General features: G+C 49.0%; 1 protein-coding gene and 1 long non-coding RNA gene across 8 annotated transcripts in view; one reads left to right on the top strand and one right to left on the bottom strand.

Moving 5' to 3' along the window:
• The window catches only part of LOC105470806 (xyloside xylosyltransferase 1), a 194,582-nt gene that overhangs the window by 66,622 nt on the left and 102,671 nt on the right, over positions 1–25,289 (bottom strand). For 2 of the 5 annotated variants that reach the window (XM_071090623.1, XM_071090624.1), the window contains exons 2-3: positions 23,242–23,446; positions 15,134–15,266 (exon numbers count right to left, since the gene is read on the bottom strand). In XM_071090623.1, coding sequence (XP_070946724.1) covers positions 15,134–15,266; positions 23,242–23,437 — 329 coding nt within the window. In that variant the 5' untranslated portion in view covers positions 23,438–23,446. Of the gene's footprint in view, positions 1–7,678; positions 9,521–15,133; positions 15,267–23,241; positions 23,447–25,289 lie in introns of those variants that run through there. The other 3 variants (XM_011723071.3, XM_071090625.1, XM_024789445.2) reach the window with 2 other exon arrangements.
• Positions 18,771–25,002, top strand: LOC105470803 (uncharacterized). Of its 3 annotated transcripts, none has more exons than XR_980760.3 (3): positions 18,771–18,894; positions 22,391–22,478; positions 24,758–25,002. It is a non-coding gene; the product is annotated as an uncharacterized lncRNA (long non-coding RNA). The 3 variants fall into 3 exon arrangements; XR_980761.3 differs by having other exon boundaries at positions 24,755–24,823; XR_980762.3 differs by lacking the exon at positions 24,758–25,002 and adding an exon at positions 23,183–23,244.

The raw sequence follows: 25,289 nt of genomic DNA, 5'->3' as shown, positions 1-25,289 counted from the left end.
AGAGCGAGAGCGAGAGTGAGCACAAGAAGGGGGAAGCACTACATACTTTTAAACAACTGCATCTCATGAGAACTCATTCACTATCACGAGAAGAGCAAGGGGGAAGTCCACGCCCATGATTCAATCACCTCCCACCCAGCCCCTCCTCTAACACATGGGGATTACAATTCAATATGAGATTTGGGTGGGGACACAGAGCCAAACTATATCAACATCCTAACCTCCAGTGGGATGGTGTTTGGGGAATATGGGGGAGTTATTAGGTCATAAGGGTGGGGCTCTCATCATGGGATTAGTGCCCTTATGAGAGACATGAGAGAGCTTGCCTCACCTCTCCCTATCTCTGCTCTCTCCATCATAAGAGGATACAAGACAGCCATCTGCAAACCAGGAAGTGTGCTCAGTCTGGTGAACAGATGTGGCTGTTTTGGTTAGCAGATTGTCTGCTTAATTGTCAATATTTTAAAATCAGAAGCTTTTACATTAACACATATCTGATCTGCCAGCACCTTGATCTTGGACTTCCCAGCCTCCAGAACTGTGAGCAATAAATTCTATTGTTTATAAGCCACCTAGTCTATGGTGTTTATTACAGTAGCCTGAACTAAGACGCTTAGTAAGATTCATTTATATGGTCAGGGCACTTTTACTCTTCACCTTGAAAGTCCAGTCAAAAGCCAAATTCCAGCGCAAGAATGGTGCAACACTCCCCTCTGGGCTCTAACAGATGATAGGTCCATATACACTGTGTTACTTGGCTCTGAAACAATTCCAAACACTTGCATAGTTTACTACGTGAGTGTCATATGTTTTTCTATGACAAGAACTTGGAATGAACTCTCCTTCCCCTTGAGAGAAAATGTTACGTCATCAAACCTTGTAAGACCCCATATACGACCTCTACTGGGCTTCAAATTACAAAAAACCCCAAGACTCTGGCATTCTAAGACCTCAGGCTATGGCAGGGCTACATGGTCAGCCACCTCTCTGAGGTGGCAAGTTTATGCCAAAATGAGGCCACACTCTTAACCACCTCTTCAAAGACCGAGAGCTCAGTGGGGTCACACTCCATTAGCCTTTGAGCAAATCTCAGAACCCTCGCCAGCCAGCACCAGCCAGCCAATGCTCTGGGAATCTAACGTGTTGTCCAGCACCTCCACTGTGTGGCTCAGCTCTCCCAAGAGCCACTTGTATAAAGTTACCCCTCACATTTTAGTTAGACTTTACTTCCCACGGAGGCCTGCTTCCCACCTAATTGAGCGACTAGACTCTAGTAATTTTGGAAGCCACTCACTCTGTGGCTAATGCATTCCCTGAGAGAATTGTTCTCATTATTCTGCTCCTTGTTAGGCATTGTGAACCAAAGGAAAACAAACATCGCTTTGTATAGCAATAAACCACGTGATTCATCTAATCACAACTTCGATGGTGTCTCCTTATTTCAACCATAGAGAACACGATGCTGACCCCAGCGGTTATTTCTGACCCCAAATACGGGAGCCCTTCACAGCCTCTCTCCCCTGCCTTGGTTCCCTCCCTAGTCTCTCCTCTTCCAGCCCTCCCTGCTCTTCCACATCACGCTCAAGATGCTGGTGTCGCCTGAGGCCTGCGACAGCCCTGCTTCACACTTGTTGTCCTAGCGCCCCCGCCCCAACCTTTGTTATCAAAAGTGTTCTAGTTTAAACAATACATGAATGGTAACTATTTCTCATGACGTTTATCTTTACTTACTATGGTGGGCAGGCAGATCTAGAAAATGGGGTCTTCGGTGGCAGGGTCTCATTCAGACTGCTCACGGTTTGGTTCCCATCTCCTTCCTTTTCTTCCAATTTTATCCCTCCTTTTGTCCCTGAAGGAACTTATCTTAGCTGGCAAAGACACCGAAATGTATCCTATGAGAACCATCAGCCTGCTCTAGGTGTATCACAAGTTCGGCTGTAAGTTTTCTATTAGTCAACTGAAAAAAAGGAGACCTAATTAGTTGTACAGAAGGAAAAAATAAGTTATTCAGGAGAAATACAACTATTCCTGACTCTAGACCATTTTCAGATGGACCATCAAAGAGGCCACTTTGTGACACCAGTAACAATGTCCTCAATGGCACTGCCAAGCAGGCAGCAGGGACCGGGGCTGGTGTGCACGTGCACGCTGGGGTCTTCATGCGACCAGCACTGCCCAGGCTCGCTTGGGAGCCAGCACCGAACAGGGAGGATGGTGAAGTGGGAAGCAATGAGGATATACCTGCCACATCACGCCCAGGCCACTCCCTTCCCTCCTTCCCTCTCTTCCCTTTGGATTTCTCTCCCTCCATTCCTCCCTGGCCAGGACTTCCCAAAAGCATCTTTGGACACAGAGAGGAGTTTAAAGATGCTCTTACACACATTCAACCTCTCCAGACAATTAAAGTAATTGCACCTCCAAAAATGGTGACTCTGGGGATCTCTTAATTTTCTTCCAAAATTGCATTTCTAGACAAGAATTACGCTGGTCCTTGACATTTTTTTATTAGCTAAATCTGAGGTTAGGCAGAGAAACATTTGGTGGAATTTTAAATTACCAATAAAAATCAATTATTTCAAGTAACAGGAGAAAATGTTGGGAAAAAACAAAGTTGGAGTGCACCCAAATAAAACTCTAGGTGTCAGTTCCCAAGACCAGCCAACCAAAGCCTCACAGGGTCCAGCCGATGGTGGGAGCATTTGGCCAGTTTTTTGCCTCAATGGGCCTTTAAACCAGAGGTCTCAACCTGCCCATTCTTGGGCTCAGTCTGATGCACAGATGTGGCTTTTTTGACCAGCAGATTATCTGCTTAATTGTCGATATTTCAAAATCAGAAGCTTTTACATTAACAACACAGAATTCTGGCTTCTTTTGAAAAGAAAAAAAATCAGAAGATCTGGTAATACTGGGCCCACATTCACACAAAACAAAACCAAGAACCATCAGAAATACTAGGCAAGAGCCCAGGCATAGAAGTGTTTTCAATCAATTGCTTTCCTTCCCTCTCTTTTACAATCCGTTTTCAAATTGTAAAAACTTGTCTTACTTCCTGGAGGCATTTACCTGAAATTAAACAGCTGCAGGCTGTACCCTCAGTTTCTGAATCACATATGGGCTCTTCTTGTACCTGCTGCAGTATGTTACATTTACTAGAGGATCACTTTTCTTTTGAGAGCTTATCAAATGTTCTCTCATTTTATAATTTTTTTTTTTTTTTTTTTGAGATGGACTCTTGCTGTCATCCAGGCTGGAGTGCAAGGGCGCGGTCTTGACTCACTGCAACCTCTGCTTCCTGGATTCAAGCAATTCTTCTCAGCCTCCCGAGTAACTGGGATGACAGGTGCCTGCCACCACGCCCAGCTGATTTTTGTATTTTTAGTAGAGACGGGGTTTCACCACGTTGGCCAGGCTGGTCTCGAACTCCTGACCTCAAGTGATCCACCGGCCTGGGCCTCCTAAAGTGCTGGGATTACAGGCATGAGCCACTGTGCCCGGCCTTTATAATTTCTTTTTTAACAACAACCGCCCACTCCATTCCATCTTGAGTGTGACACGGCATGTGCGCCGGGGACTGGGTCTCTTCTAATCTGATCGGTGCAAGTGGCTGGCTAATCACATGCCACCCAGGTATTCCTGGCGTTGATTTGTGGGTTTTTTCATCCACAAATCTCTCCCAGCTTCTGGTTGGCAAAGGGGGTCAAACAGTTCCTCCTTTTTTTTTGAGACGGAGTCTTGCCCTGTCGCCCAGGCTGGAATGCAATGGTGCGATCTCAGCTCACTGCAACATCCGCCTCCCAGGCTCACGTGATTCTCCTGCCTCAGTCTCCTGAGTAGCTGGGATTAAAGTCATGTGCCACCACACCTGGCTAATTTTGTGTATCTTTAGTAGAGATAGGGTTTCACCACATTGGCCAGGTTGGTCTCGAACTCCTGACCCCATGATCCGCCTGCCTCAGCCTCCCAAAGTGCTGGGATTATAGGCGTGAGCCACTGCACCCGGCCAAACAGTTCCTCCTTTCTAACTGTTTCAGTCTCCCCTGCACCAAAAAGGCCTCAAGGATTCTACTACTCCTTTTATGCTGAAGTATGTTTGCCTGATCCTCTGTATGATGCCTTTAACCTTGGACAGCAGCTAAGAGGCTGTGAGATGTGAGTAGAAAAGTGGCCCGCAAGACCAAGGTCACACTCCGTACCCCTCCCAAACCCTGCCGACATCTTGGCAGGAAGGTACTGGCAGAAGAAGTAAAGGTGCCTTTTGTCTGCTCTGGTTATTCTTTGTAAATAATGATTCACCCTGATGCCTCTACCTGGCTTAGACGCAATCTTCCAGGCTCTCTGAAAACTGAATACAAATGAGCTGCAATTACATCATCAGACACACAAAAGTCCTGTTCACTGTCAGCCCAAGTAGAGAGCTAGAATGATCCTGCTTTCTTTACAGTTCCCAGTTCGTGATCCTTGGGCCAGTCAACATAGGACAGTCCTGGCAGCAAAGGAAAGGGTCTCCATGCAGAGACTGGGCTTGATTTTGTTAAGAGAAGCAGTGGGTGTGTTTGTGTTTGTTTTTCTAACAGAGCCAAGGGAGATGAAGTGGAAGCCACACGAACAGGCACCTCACTCCACAGTGACTGGCATTAATAAGGCCCTGCGAGCATCTCTGTGACTTCACATTTCAGAAAGTCCATCAGGATCCACCAGCCTCATCATGAGCGCTCGTCTACAGACACAGGACACGGCAGGCATCCAGGAGGCAAATCACGACATACTACGCCAATTCTGGTTCAGTTTTCTCTTTACAAACAGTGACAGAGCAGTCCCCAAAAAGCAGACGGCTGGGTTCCTGGATCAAAACACTCCTTCGGGCAGCTTGTCGTTGTTGGGGTCAATTCTGCTACCATGAAATAGAAGATCACAGGGGTTCTCTATGATCCACGGTAAGCAGCTCATTGAAAGAAGTCACCTAAAGCAGGAGGAGGAGACAGATGTTCAACTGAAACCCAGGCTCAGATTAAAAGCTTGATATTTCCATAAGAGCCAATTCTGGTGCTAACCTGGAAGCAGAGGGATGGGAACTGCAGATCCATTTCACTTAGGAACCCACAGTGGAAATGCAGTCCTGTGGCTGAAGTCTGCACCTGAGATGGCCATGGAGCCATACTGAAATTCCCTTCATGGGGGGCTGGTCACGCTCAGCTCAGTCCTTTCCACACGTGGTTTGTCACAGAAGCTCTCTTGTACACATGCCACTGCGATTCAACTGTGCCATTTTGCTTTTTTTCCCCAGGAAGATGCTTACAGATAAGCCTTTCTGCTGCCTGGATTACAAATAAGGTTCTTTCAATGCGATGATGTTTATTTGGCAAAGGAAACAGATTGCAGCAATGCAAAAAAGCACACAGTCCTGTGGGCCCATCACCCACTGCTGTGCCTCCGCTGCAGCCCTGTCTGGACCCACCTCCCACTGCAAGCTCCTGGAGGACAAGGTTTGGTTTCTCTCTACCGCACAGCCAAACCCTCGGCAAATGCCTGCCCAGTGAGCTTTCTATTCGGGCACAGAGCTCGGTCTATCCCAAGAGCACTCTTAGAGGCTACGCCTGCATTGCAAAGGCAACCACCCCTTCAAGAGAGTTTTCAGAGGAAAGAAGGGAACATGACACACACCTCTTAGCATTTTGAAGGCAGAACTCCTTCTCTGTTTGTTTATTGTTGTTGTTGTTGTTTTTTCTTGAGACAGGGTCTCGTCCTGTTGCCCAGGCTGGAGTGCATGGCTAGTCACAGGCGTAATCCCATTACTGATCAGCACAGGAGTTTTAACCTGCTCCATTTCCAACCTGGGCTGCTGCATCTCTTCCTAGGCAACTTGATGGTCTCCCATTCCCATGAGGTCACCATGTTGATGCCAAGCTTAGTGCAGACACCCACAGAATTCCTTGGCTTAAGCGATCCCCCTGCCTCAGCCTTCTGAGTAGCTGGAACTGCAGGTGTAGGCTACCATGAATATTAAGCTGAGGGTGAGGTGAGCCACTCAGCAAAATTTACAGTTCCTACAGCAAAAAGTCTCTGTGTCTTGCCCACGGGACGGCTGTAAACAGCAGCACTGACGTGGTGTTGGCACCACAGGCATTTGTGTTTCCATTAAATTTTATCTACCCTATCTCCCTCACATTATATCTTCCTTGAAAGCAAGAGGCATGTCTTCTACTTCGTAATTCCTCACGGGACCAATCCTATGGTTCCAACACACAATGAGCCAAATCAAAAACTGAGAACAGGCTAGGCGCGGTGGCTCACACCTGTAATCCCAGCACTTGGGAGGCTGAGGCAGGTGGGTCACCTGAGGTCAGGAGTTCGAGACCAGCCTGGCCAACATGGTGAAACTCTGTCTCTACTAAAAATACAAAAATTAGCCAGGCATGGTGGTGGGCACCTGTAATCCCAGCTACTTGGGAGGCTGAGGCAGGAGAAGTGCTTGAACCCGGGAGGCGGAGGTTGCAGTGAGTCAAGATCGCGCCACTGCACGTCAGCCTGGGTGACAAGAATGAAACTGTCTCAAACAAACAAACAAACTGAGAATAACAAACTTTCCCATGGACTGTCTTTAAAAACAAAAACTGAATGTGAAAGCAACTTCTATAAGACCAGTAATGGGACTACAGAGCCTGACTTAGCAGCTGGCCAGCACCGTGAAGGAGATGCCCTCTGACTACACATCTGTTCCTGCATTCACTCAACAAACGTCGAAGTGCCTGGCATGGGTCTGCACAGCCTCAGCGGAACAGAAGGGCTGCCACCCAGTCCCATCCCTTCCACACATTCACTTCCTCACTCATTCTTTCAGGAGACACCTGTGTCAGGCACGACGTGGTGAACTTTTACAAACAGATTCAGTAGCACCAAAATATTCATAACGTGCAGACAGACAGAAGCACTGGAGGGAGTCGTGTTTTCAGACACAGGAAGCTTCTCCTGGGCTCCGCCCGGACTCATCTCTCAGCCGGCACACTCTGGTCTTCAGCAGCCCCCGGCTATGCACCCGCATCTTCAGACGTCATCCCGGAGCTCCTAGCTTGCCCGGGAGGCACAGCCATCAGATAAGACAGTCACATGGACAGCAACACAATCCTGCTTGGGTTCTTCTCTATACAGAGTTTTCCTTTTAAAATACCTTTTCCATTGATGTTATTTAAAAATAACAACCTCATAGTAGACTTCTGATCTCTACCACAGGGCAGGTACATCCCTCCCTTTTTATGAGTAATTCCTGCAGGGGTTATAGCACGGCTTCCAGGTCACACGGGCTACACAAAAACACTTAGCCCAGTTTTCTAACTCCCAGGGAGTGAAGGAATCACTATTTTAAAAGGTGGCAAGCTTTTTTCTCCTTTACTCAGATTTAACTCTAATAGAAACGGACAGGCTCAATCTTGGTGAATTTTTTTTTTTTAAACACGAGAACAAGGTTCAAGAAATTCATCTTCAGGTGTCAGAGAGACGAAAAGAATCCAATAGCTTTTATCTTCAAGTCCTACATTTATGCATCCCATAGTGAGGGTGGTGGCTGGTTCCCTTATAACAGAGGGCTTCACGCCTAGTGAACAGTGGACCTGAATTTATATCAGCCGTACAGCCTTCCAGACGAGACGGTTACACTAACATCCTCACATGAGGCAATCTGCAGAGAGATGGAAAGTGTGGTTGGCAAGAGGTTAGTGCTGCCTCTCTCTTATTTTCTTCCCTTGTACCAACCGATTTCAGACTGAGGAACTTGAAGACAGAGTGACACTAGGAGCTCATATAACCCTCCTCAGCTTTAAACTCAGCCACAGCAGGTGTTTTTAAAAAACTAATAGACTGAAAATGACATTTACAGATGAAATGCTGTGACGACTGAAATTTGTTTCAAAATAATCAGGGGAAGAGGAAAAGTGGGTGGGAGGAGACATAAAATAAAGATTGGCTAAGGGCTGATAGTTATTGAGAGTGAATGGATATTATAATATTACAGCATCCAGCATCCAGAAATATTACATGATGCTTTCTACTTTTGTATATGTTGGAAGGTTTTCATAGTAAAAAGAAAAATTATATCAGAAGACTAACAACGTTTAACAAAGAAGGCTGACTTAGGTATAAGGATGGCCAAGACACACTGTTAAGTGAACAAAAAAAGACGTACAAAGGTATATAGAGTTCATTTACATATACATACACACACACCGATAAAAGTAAAGAAAATTTCTGGAAAACTAATAACCTCCATATGCTATTTAACATAAAAATGTATCACTTTTTAATGATGAGTTTTAGATAATAATTGTTTTCATCCGATGGGAGGGCAAAAGGAGGAAAGGACATAGTCGGCTTGAAAATGAGATAAATCTCTCCATGGGCCAGAAATGGAACAGGAACCATATGGGAGATCAGGGCTAGAGCCATGGGTGGAACCTGGAAGCAAGCAGAGGGCCAGACGTTCACCCTCTGCGCAGCGTAGCAGGGACCAAAACACTCCAGGCATGGGGAAGGCAGAAGGCAGGCTCATGCGTGAAACAGGGAATGGGGGCTGCCTCGGGCATAGTTCTCGGTCTCTCCCCCATCCTTGTCCCTTCCCCAGCGCCATCCATGTCCCTTCCTCTGCTGCAACTACACTGCAATCTACATTTGTCCCTCCCCCCATCTTTGATCCCCTGCTTTCCAATATTCTCTGGGATATTAAAATGTTCTTCCACTATTGCGGACTAGTTATTTTCTCTTTGTAATACCGTCTGTTTGTTTTGCAAATACCTTACATTGTTTAGGGTGAAGCCATAAAAACTGGTCTGTATAGATAAGACGCTATTAATAAATTTAAGATGGTAATTTCTGCAGACAGGGGAAGGAGGGGAACACAGCACCAACACCCCAGCTGGCTGCGAGGAAGCTAGGAGAGAACGTATCCAGCCTTTTTGTCTTCCATAATGGGAGGCAGGCTTCTATGGCAGAGAATTCCGCAATTCTAGGAAGGGGGTTTAGACGCCGAGAAGCCAAAAGATTAGCAATAATTTTGCTCAGGGGTCAGCAGCCCCAGTTGTACATATAAGGAAATTGAGGCTGAGGTTAAGGGACTTTCCTAGGTTCACAGAACTTATCAGTGGCCAAGCTGGGACTGGGGATAACGTTGTCACCACCACCCAGGAGTGCTGTTCTGTGCTAGGTACTATAAATACATTATCTGATTCAATTCCCCTCAACTCTGCCACATATAGTGTTATAATCTCCATTTCTCAGCTAAAGAGACTAAGGCTCAGAGAGGTCAAGAGACTTGCCCAAGGTCACACAGCAACTGAGTGGCAGAGGTGGTCAGTCCACATCCTCCCTTCTTCCCTCTGTGCTGGTGCCCACTCTCTCCCCAGCACTCCCCTGGGAGCCCAGCACCAGTGCCTGGAGTGGGATGATGCAGCCTGCGGAGAATCTTTCCTTCCGAGCAAGCGTCTGGAAGAAGCCGAGGCTGGCACAGCACCGGCAGCAAATAAAACCATGTGACCTAAAAAGGTGAACGAGTGGACACGATTCAAATACTTAACACAAAAGCGAATTCCCGCCTGGTGGCACATTATCAGCAGCTGACAGGAATAGCCCGCCGCTTCCTCCTCAGGGTGGGCCTGGGCTCACACAGCACACAGCCGGCCCGCAGAGCCCGGGGAGAAGAAAAATGGAAGCCTGTGACCAACAAGCTCCCATTCAGAGGATCCTCAGACGGCCAGCTCCGCAAAGTGACCATAACGCAGGGCCGCAGCCCACATACACACACACTCACACACGCGCACTCTCTCTCACACTCTATCACTCCAGCTTCAGCAGGAGCCCTGAGGCCTGAAGCCAGGGCCTGACGAGGCCTCCTGGTCCCAGTGGCCTCCCCGAATGACCAGGCCACGGTTTGGCTTCCTAACTCCTGCAGAGTGGTGGCCTCAAGCCTGGAGCCTCACAGAGACCTCGAGGGCTGCCTCCCACCCCCTCCCTCTCTCACCCTGGTTTCCCTGCAAGCTCCACTTCCGTACCCTTTGTTCCTGTTCACTCCAGCATCTTGTAGGAGAGCCAGATCACCTGCTGCTGCTAAAAAGGGAAGTTTACAATCGTGGGTAGAGGTGGGCAGCCAGATTTAGGAAAAAAGCGGGATATCTGTTAACATTTAAATTTCAGGGTCGGGTGTGGTGACTCATACCTGTAATCTCAGCATTTTGGGAGGCCGAGGCGGGTGGATCACCTGAGGTCAGGAGTTCGAGACCAGCCTGGCCAACATGGCTACTAATAATACAAATATTAGTCAGGAGTGGTGGCTCGTGCCTATAGTCCCAGCTTCTTGGGAGGCTGAGGCAGGAGAATTTCTTGAACCCGGGAGGCGGTGGCTGCAGTGAGCCAAGGTGTGCCACTGCGCTCCAGCCTGGGCAGCAGAGACAGACTCTGTCTTTAAAAAATAATAAAATAATAAAATTTTAAAAAATTTAAATTTCAGATAAACAATAAACAATTATTTAGTATAAGTACGTCCCGTGCAATATTTAGGACATATTTACCACACAAAACACTTATTTGTTATTTATGTGAAGCTCCATTTAACTGGGTGCCCTGTATTTTAACTGGCAACCCCATATGCCTGGGGGAGGGACTGAGTAGGAGGAGTCCAGAGGAACAAAGCATCTGGTGAAGAAAACACAGAGGAGTGAAGATTAAGGGAGGGAGGGAGGGAGGGAGGGAGGGGAAATGCTCTTTCATGAGGGTCCCTCTTACAACAGAAACTTCCACTGTGACTTCATTTGAGTTCTCCAGTAATTCTGTGTGTTAGAGATATTTATCCGCTTTCAGACAAAACAAAGAGGGTCAGAGAACCCAGTGACTCGCCAAGTGTCAGATGGGAATTCACTTCTGAGTACGACCCGATGCTGGTTCCTCCACATCAAGCTTCTTCACCTGCTGGCGCACCTTTATAATGGTTATCGGCTGCACACAAACAGGGCACAGCAGCTTACTTTTCTAATACTTTCATAAGGAAACAAATTCAAAATGGCGCATCTTTACAAAATACAGTCGCCTTTTAGATTCTCCTCTTGGCCACTTATCCCAACTAAACACATCAGCACTGAGGACCTGTCCAGGGGTTTAGCTCCTGAGGAAGAGACAGAGAAAAGGTCAGAGAAAGGAAGGGCGACGTTCCACCCGAGAGGACGACGGCACTATGATCTGCAGATGGGGAAGGTCACGGGATGCTGGACGCAACAGAATCTCAACAGGGACCCAAGAGAGAAAGGCTCCTCTCTCCCTGCACTAATATCCCATGATCCCCGTGTCCCTTTCCAGAAAATACTGTCAGTCCCATGGGTCTAGGATTACAGAATCCTGTGAGATTTATACAGAAAATATAAAAATTTGGGGGTGGGGTGGGGATTGTGAAACAATGTGAAAAAAACTATTTGTCAAATGGACAATGGGGAATAACTTCTCCTCCCCCACCTCCTCCAAGCTTCTAACATTCATGGCACACAACACAGGGGAGACTGCCATAAAAAAATGACTTAAAATGTGCGATTTTGAGGTAAAATAACTATGGGACAAGTGACTATAAAAATGACACAGCTGGGAAGATCCAAATCTGTTCTTGCTCAGCAAGTTTCCAGGTCAAAATGTGCCTGCTTACCTAGTCAAGATTTGGTTTCGTGCTGTTTTGTTTTTAAATTTTCCTTTCATATAGATGCTAGCATGTTCTTCTTAAAATAAAACGCTTGTCCCCCTCACTCTCCTCTCTGGGGAGACAGACCCGTTGGTGGTCAGAGCCCACTGCCAGTTCCATGGAAGTCCCAGGCAGGGGTAAGAGGCCACCTCTGTGGGAAGCAGTCTGACGGCCGGGCTGCGGATCCCCCAAAACAGCAATGGCCGAGCCCAGGGGCTCAGACTGCCTGCTCAAGAGAGAGGCTGGCTGCCCTGTCCCTGCTTCCTCTCTCCCCTTCCATTCCCATCCTCTTCCTTCTCTCAGCCTCCCCACCCGAGCCCCACTGCCAGCCAGGTGAACACTCCAAAGCAGCAGACAACTAACGCTGGATCTCCCAGGTCCCCAAAGCTCCCCAGTCTTCTGAAGAAGACTGAAGAAGGCAAAAACCACGCTCAATTCCCTGTAGACCAGCCAGTACCAAGCCATTCCCAGCCCCAGCATGAGACTGCAAATGTTACCAGGCAATTCCCCAGAGCCAGCGGGGCACACGGCAGTGCAGGGCAGTCATCTGCAGACTCAGTTCCAGAGACTAAAGGTCTCTCGAAGCATTTCAGCTGAGGGGTGGACAGAGGCAGCACGTAAAGGAGTGTAAGTCTCTGTTGATGTTTGAGGGCCCCAGCCCTGCAAACGGCATTCTTCAGACTCTGCGGCAGCGGAGTCTCATCGTTATCATAACATAATGAACATTAAAGATGCTCAAGGTTAGAAAAACTCGGTTTCATTTTGAATCTCAAATCTTTCAGAGCTTTCTTTCGGGAAGTCCAGACAATTAAACTGATTTTAAGACGCACTGTTTATAAAATCCTAGATCTACAGAAAACACAAATTCTGGCCCATCCTGTCTAAGCATGATGGGGTTTCCAAGTTTCCACTTATATGACGTGAGAAGATTCCAAAGCAGACCTTGAAGGCACTGGAGCTGTAACTGCATTTAATACTCAGCCCAGTTTAAATATCCCATGATATCAGTTCTTTCTGATCCCTAAAGAGCTCACCAGCAGACAGGTAACTGCCAGACAGAGGCAGGACAATGAGGGTCCAAAGGGCTGTGACCCTCAGTGCCAGAGCCAAGGAAGGGGGGACTTAGAGCTCAGCTCTTCTCCTTCTCAGGTAGGGGAACAAAGGCCCAAGGAGGCAGAGCTGGGACTAGTATCTAGGGCTTGGGGCTCTGAGGCTCCCTCTGTTGTTACAGTAGGTAGCTAGTCAGACACAAGCAGGGCAGGAGAGGGCTCCACCACCACCAGGAATGTTAGGTGACCGTCAGCTGATGGTCAGGCAGTTGTAAACTGTCGCTCTAAAGTGATAATTGGTTGCAGCCAGTGCCAGGGAAAGGCAGGGTCCCAACAGATAGAAAGAACCTGAAACTGATGACCAGCAGCTTCCTGGTAAGATCTCAGGAGCTGGGCACGTGGGCTCAAGCATGGGCACTAGGAGGCAAAATGGTGGCCCCTTGTCTAGGAAGGCTGGACTGGTCAGGGAAGAACGGCTTCAGGGAGTGTGTGCACAACCTCAGTAAGCACACCTGGCAGGCCACCCTCAGGGAAGAACCACGGGAGGAGTAACGCACACCCAAGAACCACGCCACTGTGTAAGACTCCAAGTCGAAAGTCACACAGCACGTTCGATCTCCCAAGTCACCCACTGGCCCTCTCCCAAGCGTACTTTATTTCCTTTCATTCCTGGTCTAGAGCTTTTTCATACACTTTGGGTCCTGCTCTAAAACTTGCCTTGGTCTCTCACTCTGCCTGAGGCCCCTCCATCAAATTATTTCTTCTGAGGAGGCAGGAAGTGAGGGTGCTGCAGACCCCCATATGGCTTCACCGCTGTGAACACTATCACCTCCCTCTGTTGGATCAAGGGCCCCAGCAGAAGATCTTCCCGGGAAAGGAGGGAGGGGGAAGAAGGTGGGGAGTCTTCTACAGTTAAGATGGCAGATGTTTGCCCAAACCCTCTCCTCTTAAGTCGCCAACCCCTGACCTCAGAGGGAGAGGCCTACCCAGTGACTCTGGGGCAACACGTGAGAGGATTATATAAGGGAGAAAAGTCCACACGGCCCAAGGAGTTATCAGCTCATTCAGGGGCCTTGCAGGAATTTCCTGTTATGTGATCTGGGTCATGCAAATAGCCACAACCAAGTTGAAGCTGCCTCTTCACCCCTCCCTCTGAGGGAAACACAGGCTCCTGACTCACTGGTGGCCTGTACTCTGTAGCTCTCCAACGACTGGGCCTCCCTCCAGGAGGGTCTGCAGGGAGCCAGCATCATGGCGTGCACTGAGAACAAAGAGCGGGGCCTGCCTGCGGGACGGCGAACTCCCAGCTCTTTCCGTGCAAACTCGGGCAGCTCTGCTCTGGGTGCACTGTCGCTCTACCCGCTGGAGAAACAGCCAGCAACGTGAAACTCTCAGACCCAGGGCCACGGGCCTGGTTTACTTTAATCAAAACCCACCTCAGCTGTTCCTTTCCTTTTTTTTTTTTATTTTTTAATTGTAAGATGTAGAACAAGAACATACAAAAAAGGGCACGCAAACATGAAGCCAAACACCCAAGCGAGGAAATAAGACCTTGCGGCTCTCCAGAGCCAACCGAGCCCCACCTCCCCCACCGCCCGCCACGCAGGCTCTGGGAGGCATCGCCCCCTTGGCTCTCCTTTCCCATTCTCCGCACCTGCGCGTTCATCCCTAAAGCCTCCAGGTTAGTTTCGCTCTCATCGCGCAGAGCCGTTCCCTTTTTTGCCGTGGCTGTATAGCACTCCATTGAACGAATGCGTTTCATTTATCCGTTCCGCTAAGTAGCACGTTTCAGTCGTTTTCAGTTTTGGCTACTACAAATAGTGCTACAGTGACTGTTCAAGAACGGTTCTCAGGTCCTGGAGTTTCTCCACGACACACGCTTGACAACCAAACGCGGCATCACCTGGAATGTGCTTCTTTGTGCTGACGACTGACGCCAGTCTGTGTTCCAACGCTGTGCCGCCCTCCCTCCCTACAAGACCACCAGTCCACCCACTCTGCTCATGGAGAATAGGGGTCACTGGTGACTCAGGGGCCAAGAAAGCCCAGTTGGTCACTAGAAGGGAAGTTAAATCTTCCTCCGTAAGACAAAGCCCAAGGTTTTAAAATTCTGAACTTAACCAGATCCAACAACCAAACAACTGGGCTTTTCCGAAGAAAAAGGCCACAAACTCCCCCAAAATAACGAGGTAGCACCTACGGCTTGGGACAGACCCACCTGCCCATACTGTCAACTGTAAGCAATAAGCACAAATGTGTGCCCGAGACACCAAGTGCAGAAGGATGGGACGCCAGTAAATCCCCGTCTGCCATGGGTGGCAGAAGAGAGAGGGTGGAGGGTGGGGAGGGTCGTGGAGGTGGCCCCCCCGCAGTCATGACGCACCTGTAAACCGGCTGCATCTCCCGGGCTAGGCCAATGATGGCGCCTGGCAGGAAACTGTCAAATTCCTCAAACAACTCCCGGATGTTGGTCTTAAACTTCAGGTCTAGGTCCAGCTGAATGAGCCGCAGGATCTCTGAGGGAAAGAGAAAAGGACAATGAGACACAGGCATACCTCCCGGGAGGCTCGGCCACGGACAGAAAACGACGCAGAGGGCAGAGACAAGGGCACTGGACTCTTACTGTTGTCAGTGAATGATGCAAAGTTACCGCTGGAACAAAAGGCCTTTCATCTACCAGCAACCCCTCCGCACTATTAGTCTTCACAAACGACTGCCGTGTCTTTTCTTCCAACTGCAGACATCCATTTTGCTTAAAACTAGGCGACCACACGCTCCAGCGTCAGCCTGCTGTCCTGATGTGACTGTTAACTGTGCACCATTTCACTCTCAAAAGTATCTCATTTGGATGATACCTTATGTGGACGCCCTACTTCCCTACATAAAACTCAAAGCGGGCCAGGCACGGTGGCTCACGCCTGTAATCCCAGCACTCTGGGAGGCCAAGGTGGGTGGATCACGAGGTCAGGAGTCCGAGACCAGCCTGACCAATATTGTGAAACCCCGTCTCTACTAAAAATACAAAAATTAGCTGGGCGTGATGGCAGGCGCCTGTAATTCCCGCTACTCAGTAGGCTGAGGGAGGAGAATTGCTTGAACTCGGGAGGCAGAGGTTGCAGTGAGCTGAGATTGTGCCACTGCACTCCAGCCTGGGCAACAGAGCAAGACACCATCTCAAAAAAAAGAAAAAAAACACTCAAAGTATCCAGGTGTTTCCTCTTTGGAGCACAGGTGGTAAATGACCCACACAAGACAGAGGTAAAAAACATTATGGCCTCAGGCCTTTATCAGCGCGTTCTGCAAACCCAGATGTGTGTCAAGTGAAGCTGCTGACAGATCGCAACAGCTGAATGATCTCAGATACCACTGTGTTTTTAATCCACTGCCTAAAAGACAGGATGAGCCCAAATTCTTCAATGTCACAATCACCTGGCACCTAAGAGCTGCCTGCTTCCATGGCCTCCATATGACTCCAGGCTAGACGTGCAGGAGGAGGCACTGGTGAAGGTCCTTCCCCCATCCTTCACCCAGCCCAGCCTGACCGGGATTCTAGGTGTTGTGCCGGGCACCAGGCTAACCAGGACCCTGCCCTCAAGAGAGACACGTGGGTTGCAAAAAATAGAGGGAGAGGCCAGTGCGGAAGCCTGAAATCGAAGAGTGGCTGTGGGAGGTCCAAAGAGTGGGGGCACGGGGTTCAGTGATGAAGTGGTGAGAGCAAGTTCCTGGTACGCAGCCTGGGAATCAGAACACATGAGTGCAACTTGAATCCAGTTCTGCTGCTGATTGAGCCTGTGACCCAGGGAAAGTTACTTCTCCAAACCTCAGCTATTCCATTGCTAAAATGGGGAGGCTCTCCTGTGCCTTGTGTGGGAAATAGCTTATGGACAGTGTTACAGGGACCCTAGTGACTTGAGGAACAGAATTCTGGAGCAGAGCACCACACTGGCCAAATGTAGAATTTATGGGAAGACAATTTAAGGAATTTGGGATAATTTTGCTGTAACTGAAGAAACTCCTGATGGGAGGAACAGCCATGCATTTAGTCAGCCTGTCAATCATCACATTGAAAGCCCACCACCTGCTACAGGTGCTCTCTCTTTCAAGGCCATCTAAACCCTTCTTATTCTGCAAGAAGCAGTCTAAACACCCCAGACAGGCCCTGCAGGAGTCATGGCTTCCTGCTCTGTGCTCCCCACACGGCTGCCTCTGATCACGGCCACCTGCACACCGGTCTCCTTGAGAATGGGAGTGTGCTGGGAGGGCGGGGCTCAGGACCATCAGATGCTTCTGGATGAGCGTCTTAATCTTGTCTTCATATACCCGTCAGTAAACCTGAGCACTTCCCCTGCACTTTAGGGACCAGCTGGGAGTAAACCCAGAAACGTCCTACATAGGCCTAAGACACCGGAATCTGAGCTGCTTCGATGTTATTTACAACTCCTCCTTCCTAAAGCACCTTCCAGGAAGGGCTAGCTTCAAGTTGGTAACACTTCACCAGGTGAGCTCCACTGACTAGGAGGGAGACAGGCGGCAACTCCAGCACAAAGTGACCCCTTCACACCCATGTAGAACGACTGAGATGGGAGGCCACGCCCTTCTATTCCCAGAGGCCAGCAGGCCCCTGAGCAGCCTGCCCTGTCGTGCAGGCACCTGTCCAGGAGGTTAGCCCCTTTATGTAATTATGAAATAAGGCGCCAGGTTGTAAATGTCACTGTTGAAGAGAAAGATGCTTCCTAGGAATGCTGGAATTCATTAGGATGAGGTTTCTAAAGGGGCCTGTTCCTCTGGCCTCTGGTCCTTAATGTAGCCGTGTCTCTGTGGGAAATACGTGGGGGCAAGAGGGTTACACAGAACACTGAAGGCATTGTGAGGACAGAATGAGACTGATCCATGGAAGCGACATCACAGAGAAGATGCTGGTTGGAGGAGAGCTGAAATGACAGGAGTAGGCCCACCGAAATGTAAGGAATACATGACTGAGATAACTGCCCCCAATGCCAGGAAGACATGAAACCTGTAAATCATGAGGAAAAATGTCTGAGAAAAAGGAAGACTAGACATCTACAAGACTCACAAGAACGGCCAGCACCCCAGGCTGGCTGAATGTCCACCACGTCCAAACCTTGAGAAAATACAACAAAAAGAATGATCTAGCATGGCAGATCTGAAAAGCCTGGTTATAACTGAGGCACCTCTACCCATTTTACAGATGAGGAAACTGAGGCCCAAAAAGAGAGACCTGTCAGGCATTACACTCAAGCTAGGTGGCAAAGCTGATCTCAGAACCCAGGTCTCCCGACTCCCTAGCTAATGCTCTTGTGTTTATTAGCCCCATCACCTCCAACCCACTCCCAACACGGGCCATAAACTCCTAGAGAACACAGAGCATTGTGTAATGGACCAAAGGGTGTGCACAAGACTAAACGGGCACCCAACACAACTAGCTCGTGGAGTATCTGCATCACCCCGTGAAAATATCAGCAAGAAGACGAGTGAGTACAAGCTAAAGGTGTAGCTTTCAAGACCTCCAAGACCCTGTCACCACCATCGCCGCCACAGCCCTGGCAGCACTCCTCAGGAGCTCCTGGCTGTCCAGGAGACTGCCTTCAGGGCTGAGAACACCTACGCCTTCTGCATGGGTCTGAGGCCTGGCTGGCGGCCGATACCTCTGTACAGTTACACCAGAGAGGGCCACATGCACGGCCCCAGTACCAGCTGGGAGATTTTCAAACCAACATTCCCAAGGGGATGTGCAGCTGGAATTGGCGGTAGTGGATCTCACATCCAACAGGAACTTGGGTCGCTTCTGAGCCAGACGTTTCTCTGCCGAAGCACTCTTCTCCATCTCCCTCCCAGTACATGGCTTGGGCCAACTCAGCTCATCATCAGCATCCAATTAAACCAGCCACAAGCATGTCATCTGACCATGGGTGGAATTATAACCCAGAGTGAGTAATTAATGATACCCAAAAATAAACAACAAAAGGAAAAAAAATTCCAGAAGAAAAAAAACGTGAGCCTTCTGTCCTCTCCTTTGCCTTCTCCTATCCCCGGAAGCAATTCTTGGCAGACACATCTTAACACACAAAAAGCAACATGCAACAAAATAGATCAAGAAATGGTGCAAAGAAAAGACATGCTCAGGTAAGCACGGTGCCTACCATCCTGGGAAACACAACAGGCCTTCAGGGAGGGGCAGGTGAACCACGCAAGCACCTCCTCTGTCTTTCTGTTTTGAAAAGGCCTCAGAGATTTGCAGAGATAAATATTTATAACACTTTAGAGGGCTTTCACTGCAGAGCGTCAGCCCAAATTCCACTAACTGGGAGAGGGTTTAGGGAGAAGGGGAAATTATGACAGCATTAAGCTATGTGACTCCAGCGTCATGAGGCTGGGGACCTGGAAGCAGCTGCCTGGAAAAGGAGCTCATTTTCCCATTGTCCACTTTGAAATATTGCAGCAATATGCCACCTGCCTTATCATACTCTGGTGTTTTTAAATCGCTGTTCAGTAGCACCTCTGGCCGGCGGGAGCCAAAGGGCAACTGAAAGGGGTGGAGACTTCCCCTAACAGTGAGAGGATCCTGACCCCAGAGGAGGTGTTTTGAGGCCCATGGGACAGGACGGTTCCCCTGTGCTCCATCAGCCAGACCAGGCTGGCTTCCCGCACTGGAGGGTCTGAGCATGTGGTAGAGGGTCTGAGCATGTGGTAGAGGGTCTGAGCATGTGACAGAGGGTCTGAGCATGTGGTAGAGGGTCTGAGCATGTGACAGAGGGTCTGAGCATGTGACAGAGGGTCTGAGCATGTGGTAGAGGGTCTGAGCATGTGGCAGAGGGTCTGAGCATGTGACAGGGTCTGAGCATGTGGTAGAGGGTCTGAGCATGTGACAGAGGGTCTGAGCATGTGACAGGGTCTGAGCATGTATTAGAGGGTCTGAGCATGTGGTAGAGGGTCTGAGCATGTGGCAGAGGGTCTGAGCATGTGACAGGGTCTGAGCATGTGGTAGAGGGTCTGAGCATGTGGTAGAGGGTCTGAGCATGTGACAGAGCGTCTGAGCATGTGACAGGGTCTGAGCATGTGGTAGAGGGTCTGAGCATGTGGCAGAGGGTCTGAGCATGTGACAGAGGGTCTGAGCATGTGGTAGAGGGTCTGAGCATGTGGTAGAGGGTCTGAGCATGTGGCAGAGGGTCTGAGCATGTGACAGGGTCTGAGCATGTGGCAGAGGGTCTGAGCATGTGGTAGAGGGTCTGAGCATGTGACAGAGGGTCTGAGCATGTGGTAGAGGGTCTGAGCATGTGACAGAGGGTCTGAGCATGTGACAGAGGGTCTGAGCATGTGGTAGAGGGTCTGAGCATGTGACAGAGGGTCTGAGCATGTGACAGAGGGTCTGAGCATGTGGTAGAGGGTCTGAGCATGTGGTAGAGGGTCTGAGCATGTGGTAGAGGGCCTGCCCCCACGACACACAGACCCAGGCTGTGTCCCCAACAGGATGTGTGGTTGGAATTGGCAGTGGTGGATCTCACATCCAACAGAAACTTGGGTCGCTTCTGAGCTGGACATTTCTCTGTCAAAGCGCTCTTCTCCATCTCCCTCCCAGTACAAGGCCCGGCCACAGGGCAGTTGGCTCACTATAGGAACAGGGGCTATGAAGGAAGAAAGGGAACATGCCAAGGGTCCCAGGCCTTGGGCACAGATCCTAGGGGCTCCCCCAGCCTGACCAAATGTTCACCCTCTAGGAGCAGGGAAAGGATGTCTGTGTGCCAGGCCCTGGGAAGGCTTTGCATGGACTCAGCCCATGAACCTCCATCATGCCTCCTCGAGGTGGCTGTTAGTATCTTCCAGTTTCAGATGAGGAATCTGGTGCTCAGAGAGTTTCAGTAATTTAAGACAACTCAGCAAAAAAGGCTCCGGGTGGAGAGCAATTACAGATTTGCCTCACTCGATAGTTTGCTTGATCCACCGCACATTTCTGAGAAAAGCCTTCAGACATCTCTGAAGTCCCTTTTAAAGTCCTATTGTCTTTATGAGCCAGAAATGCTTCCACATCAAGAGTGAAGGCAGCACACAACTCCAGGTCATCTCTGTACAGTGGCTGGGGCTTCACGGACAGAACCCCCAGTCACAACCGCCTCCCGCAAGACCCTCATCTCCAAAAGGCGTGAAGACTATTGGGATTCCCTTTCATTGACAGGGACCAATAGAGAAACTTCTGGAAGAAAGGGTTTTATGCCACAAAAGTTGAAAAGAAGCTTTTAATGACAATAGCCAACTTGTATCAATGCATTATACTCACTGAATCATCTAAATACTCTATGAGATACATATATATAAAATATAATATATAATATATATAATATATATAAAATATATATATATATTTTTTTTTTGAGATGGAGTCTCACTCTGTTGCCCTGGCTGGGGTGTAATGGCGCAATCTTGGCTCATTGCAACCCCCGCCTCCCGGGTTCAAGCAATTCTTCTGCCTCAGCCTCCTGAGTAGCTGGGACTACAGGCGCACGCCACTACACCCAGCTAATTTTTGTATTTTTAGTAGAGACAGGGTTTCACCATGTTGGCCAGGCTGGTCTCGAACTCCTGAACTCAGGTGATCCGCCTGCCTTGGCCTCCCCAAGTGCTAGGATTACAGGTGTGAGCCACCACACCCGGCCCTGAGATTAACGTTATTTCTATTTGGCTGGGTGTGGTGGCTGATGCCTGTAATCCCAGCACTTTGGGAGACTGAGGCAAGAGGATCACTTGAGCTCAGGAATCCGAGGCTGCAGTGAGCTGTGTCCGCACCACTGTGCTCCAGCCTGGGTGACAGAATGAGGCCCTGTCTCAAAAAAAAAAAAAAAAAAAAAAAAAAAAATTCCCTTTGACAAATGAGGAAATCGAGAAGTATAATAATCCAAGATCACGCAGCTGGTCAGTGGTAGGGCTCGAAACCCCAAGCCTGTTGGGCCCGACAGCCTGGTGCCTGCTCTTCACTGCCCACGCGGCCCTGCTCTTCACTGCCCACGCGGCCCTGCTCTTCACTGCCCACGCGGCCCTGCCTTCCGAGCTCCTGGGCGGCCAGGATACGGCCAGAGCTCAGCTTTGCAGGCTCTGCTCAGACAGGAAGGCCCTGACTCTCACTGTGCTAATCTCTGTTTTCCACATTAGCAGCCTGCCCCTCCTCGGATGGTGCGGGGGAGAAAGGAAACAGAGTTCATAGAGTGATTTATGCAACCTGTTAGCAGCTCTGGTAAAAGGTTTTGGGTCCAGGAAATTGCAATGAATAACCACAGCCAGTTGCATATATTCGCTGTACAACAAACTTTCTTCCAGCCTTACTCGCCCCCTCTCAAAACGAAGCATGAAAAACAGCGTGAGCTACGGCTCAGCCATGGCGTTGTTTATGACGCCCAGCTCCTGTTCTGTGGACCAAACAAATTATCATGAGAAGACACAGTTTCTGCTTCAGCAACAGTGTAACATGAGTCTCCTTCCTCCTCCTCAGCACCTTCTCCGAAGAGGTATAAATCATATCCTTTAGGATAGGACAGAATTTATTTTGAACTTGGCTGAAAAATTTGGGGGACTTATGTAAGACAGCACGTATGACACCCAATGTAAGTTTCCCTCTCACTTCTATTGCCAGTATGAAGTGATAGCGCACGCTACGGATTGATGTCGTTCAACACACAGGGGAAACGGAATCTGAGATCTGAAAATCTTCCATGTCTATGGTATGGATGTCCACGGTTCCTGCTGGCCTTTCCATAGTTTACATCTCTCTAGTGTCTGCTATAACCACTTTGTTTGTTTGTTTGTTTTTGTCTCCAAAAGCTTAAATTCTTTCCTATTTGAGGTAGGAACACATTTGGACTCTGTTCACAACAGTTAGACTGACGGTGCTTGGTCTTCCTTCTTCGCTAACGGGCTTTTTTTCAGAGACCCCCAGGGGTGGAAGCTGTAGAAAGCAATCCTTTTTGGATAGAATTATCAGGTGTTTTCTGAAAATAATGATACAGATACCACTGGTTGCCCAAACTGTCACAGTGCAACTTTCCAAATTCTCCATTTTGAGATTCTTTATCAGAATTATGGGCTCTTGTTACTAATCTCATCTTCCAACCGCTCTCTCCCTCTTGAGTGGCATTTGAGCCCATGCCACCTTACGGATTCAGTCTAAAACTAGGTAAACTAACAAAGGTTCCATCCTGCTGCCTGCAGCTCCTCATCCCCACACTGTCCCCTGACACCTGCTCCTGCCCTTGGCCCTGCATCCTGTCAGGGCCTGTCCACTGCAGCCTTGCCCCTTCCATTGATTCATATGGCAATGACAATGACAGGACTAATTCCTTATATTTCTACGGCATGTTGTAATGTTCGAAGTGCATTCCCAGCCCATAAAACTCTTTCCCATGCTTTACTCACTGAATCCTTACAGCAACCCTAGCGGGGAGGTGCATCCATGTGGATTGGGTTCAACTGCATAACACAAAATACCTCTAGTAGCAACGGTTTCAACACAGAGAAGAGCATGACTAAGACATCCACGGAGGGCACAGCTGCTCCATGAAGTCATCAAAGACGCAGACGACCTCTGCTTTTCTCCTTTGTTATCCTTGATCTCACTTCCATCCTCAAGGTACTTCATGGTGCAAGACGGGGGCTGCTGGGGCTCTAGCCAACTTGGTTGCATTCCAGGCAACTGAAAGGACCAAAGAGAAAGGACACCCTGACCTTGCGTCCTGCAATGAGGCAGACTCTTTAAGCATCTTTCCTGGAAGTCTTTAACGTTTCTTCTCATATCTCACTACACACAATTTAGTCACATGGTCACACTTAGCTACAAGGAAAGCTATGAAACGCATTCTTTCATGGGCATAAGATTACCCCCAGATAAATGGGATTCGGTTGTAAATTAAAAAGGAGAGAATTGACATAGAGCAGGAACTCGCAGTACTTCCACAGAAGGCAAGAAGTAACTACACCCACTCTACAGATCAAGAAATAGAGGCCCAAAGAGATTAGGTGTTGTTATGGTCACAAGATCACTAGTGGCAAGATGGGGACTAATTCCATGTCATCGGCCCCACATCTAGATCCCCTTTCCCTGTTCATGGAGCCTCCTTGCTGCAGTGGAGTCGCTGCTGTGTTTCTGTAAAGACTCTTGCTTGCTCTCCTCCATACCTTTGCTCAGCCCTCAGCTGTCCCCAGTTGGTCCAGCAACAGGATCCAAGCCTGCCAGCCCTGGGCTGCCATCCTAAAGGACTACTGTCCCCTGTCCCCTGCCTCATACTTCGTTCCCTGCCTTGCTTCCCTGCGTTCGTGTCCCACTGGGTCCCTTGGAATCCAGGCATGGTCATTAGCAAGGAGGACCAGGCCAGAGATGGCCAGATCCCAGCAAGCTACAGACCCTCAGAGTAGGATCACAAACCCACAACTGTTTCTGCAATGCCCAAGGAGTTCTGTGAGCAGGATGCCTCACTTTGGGGTACCCATACCAAGACGGCTGACACCTCCCGAAATTGTTTCTGATGGCCAACGTCTTGTGTGACCACCACCTTGTTCCATTCTGACACTGAAAACACATTTCGTGATGGACGTGGACGCTTATCTGTGGGTCCTTGGCTACGATGCCTAAGCAAACACAAATTAACTCGTGCTGAAATGCAGCTTGGTAAATAGAACCTTTGCAATGATGGAGTCCGTTATGGGAAGTGACAAGGGGGTTTCTTGGTGGTGAAATGTGTGGGGACTTCTGCTCCGTGAAAAGGGGAGTCTATTTCCACTGAAAATTGGAGCCTGGATTCTCAGCACAGGGGCCAGTCCTGTGACTTCCCTGCCTTCCTGTGTAAACATGAAAACATTTTGTTTTCAAGTTCTAGCACCCTGGCTACCTCTTTCATGTCTCTAACATGAAGGTCTCTATATTCTGGCAGCAGTTCTCCCCATTGTGAACAACGGATCCGCCACTCTTTCCTGGAGTTACCCTGTCTCTGTTCCTCTCCCCCAGCAGACTCATCCTTCTCAGGTGGTGCTCTCCAGCCTCCCACCACCCTCTACAGGGTTTCCTCAGCCTCCTCTAGCCAAGTACAGCAGAAGCACCTACAACCAAGAGAGAGGCACAGACTCCTGAGATCCTCTCCCAGGAAAGGCAAATGGGACCAGGCAGAGAACAGCCGGCTTCTCACCGAGGGGAAGATGACCAACCCCAGCCACAGCGCCTGACTTCTCCCTGGGACCATGGAGGGCTGTGGAAAGAATGGCGCCACATCATCCCATGTGCTAGAAACCCACATCACAGCAAAGAAAAAAGTTTCTCCACTTTATGAATCCGGAAATACCTCTCTGACCTATTCTAGCAGGAGGAAAAAATATGGCCTTAATCTTTTCAGTAGCAAACATCTTTCACCCTGTGACAGTTTGCAAACTGACTAGCCAATGGTCAAATGGCTCTTCAGCTTTCCTGTCTCCTGAGCCAGAACTCCTGACAAAATGTCATGTTCTATTACCACTGTTTATACTACATCTTCTAAAAAAGATGGACG

The sequence above is a fragment of the Macaca nemestrina genome, chromosome 2, assembly GCF_043159975.1.
Source record: "Macaca nemestrina isolate mMacNem1 chromosome 2, mMacNem.hap1, whole genome shotgun sequence".
Classification (NCBI taxonomy): Eukaryota; Metazoa; Chordata; class Mammalia; order Primates; family Cercopithecidae; genus Macaca; species Macaca nemestrina.
Note: the sequence above shows the minus strand (reverse complement) of the source record. Positions and strands in the feature narration are given on the sequence as shown.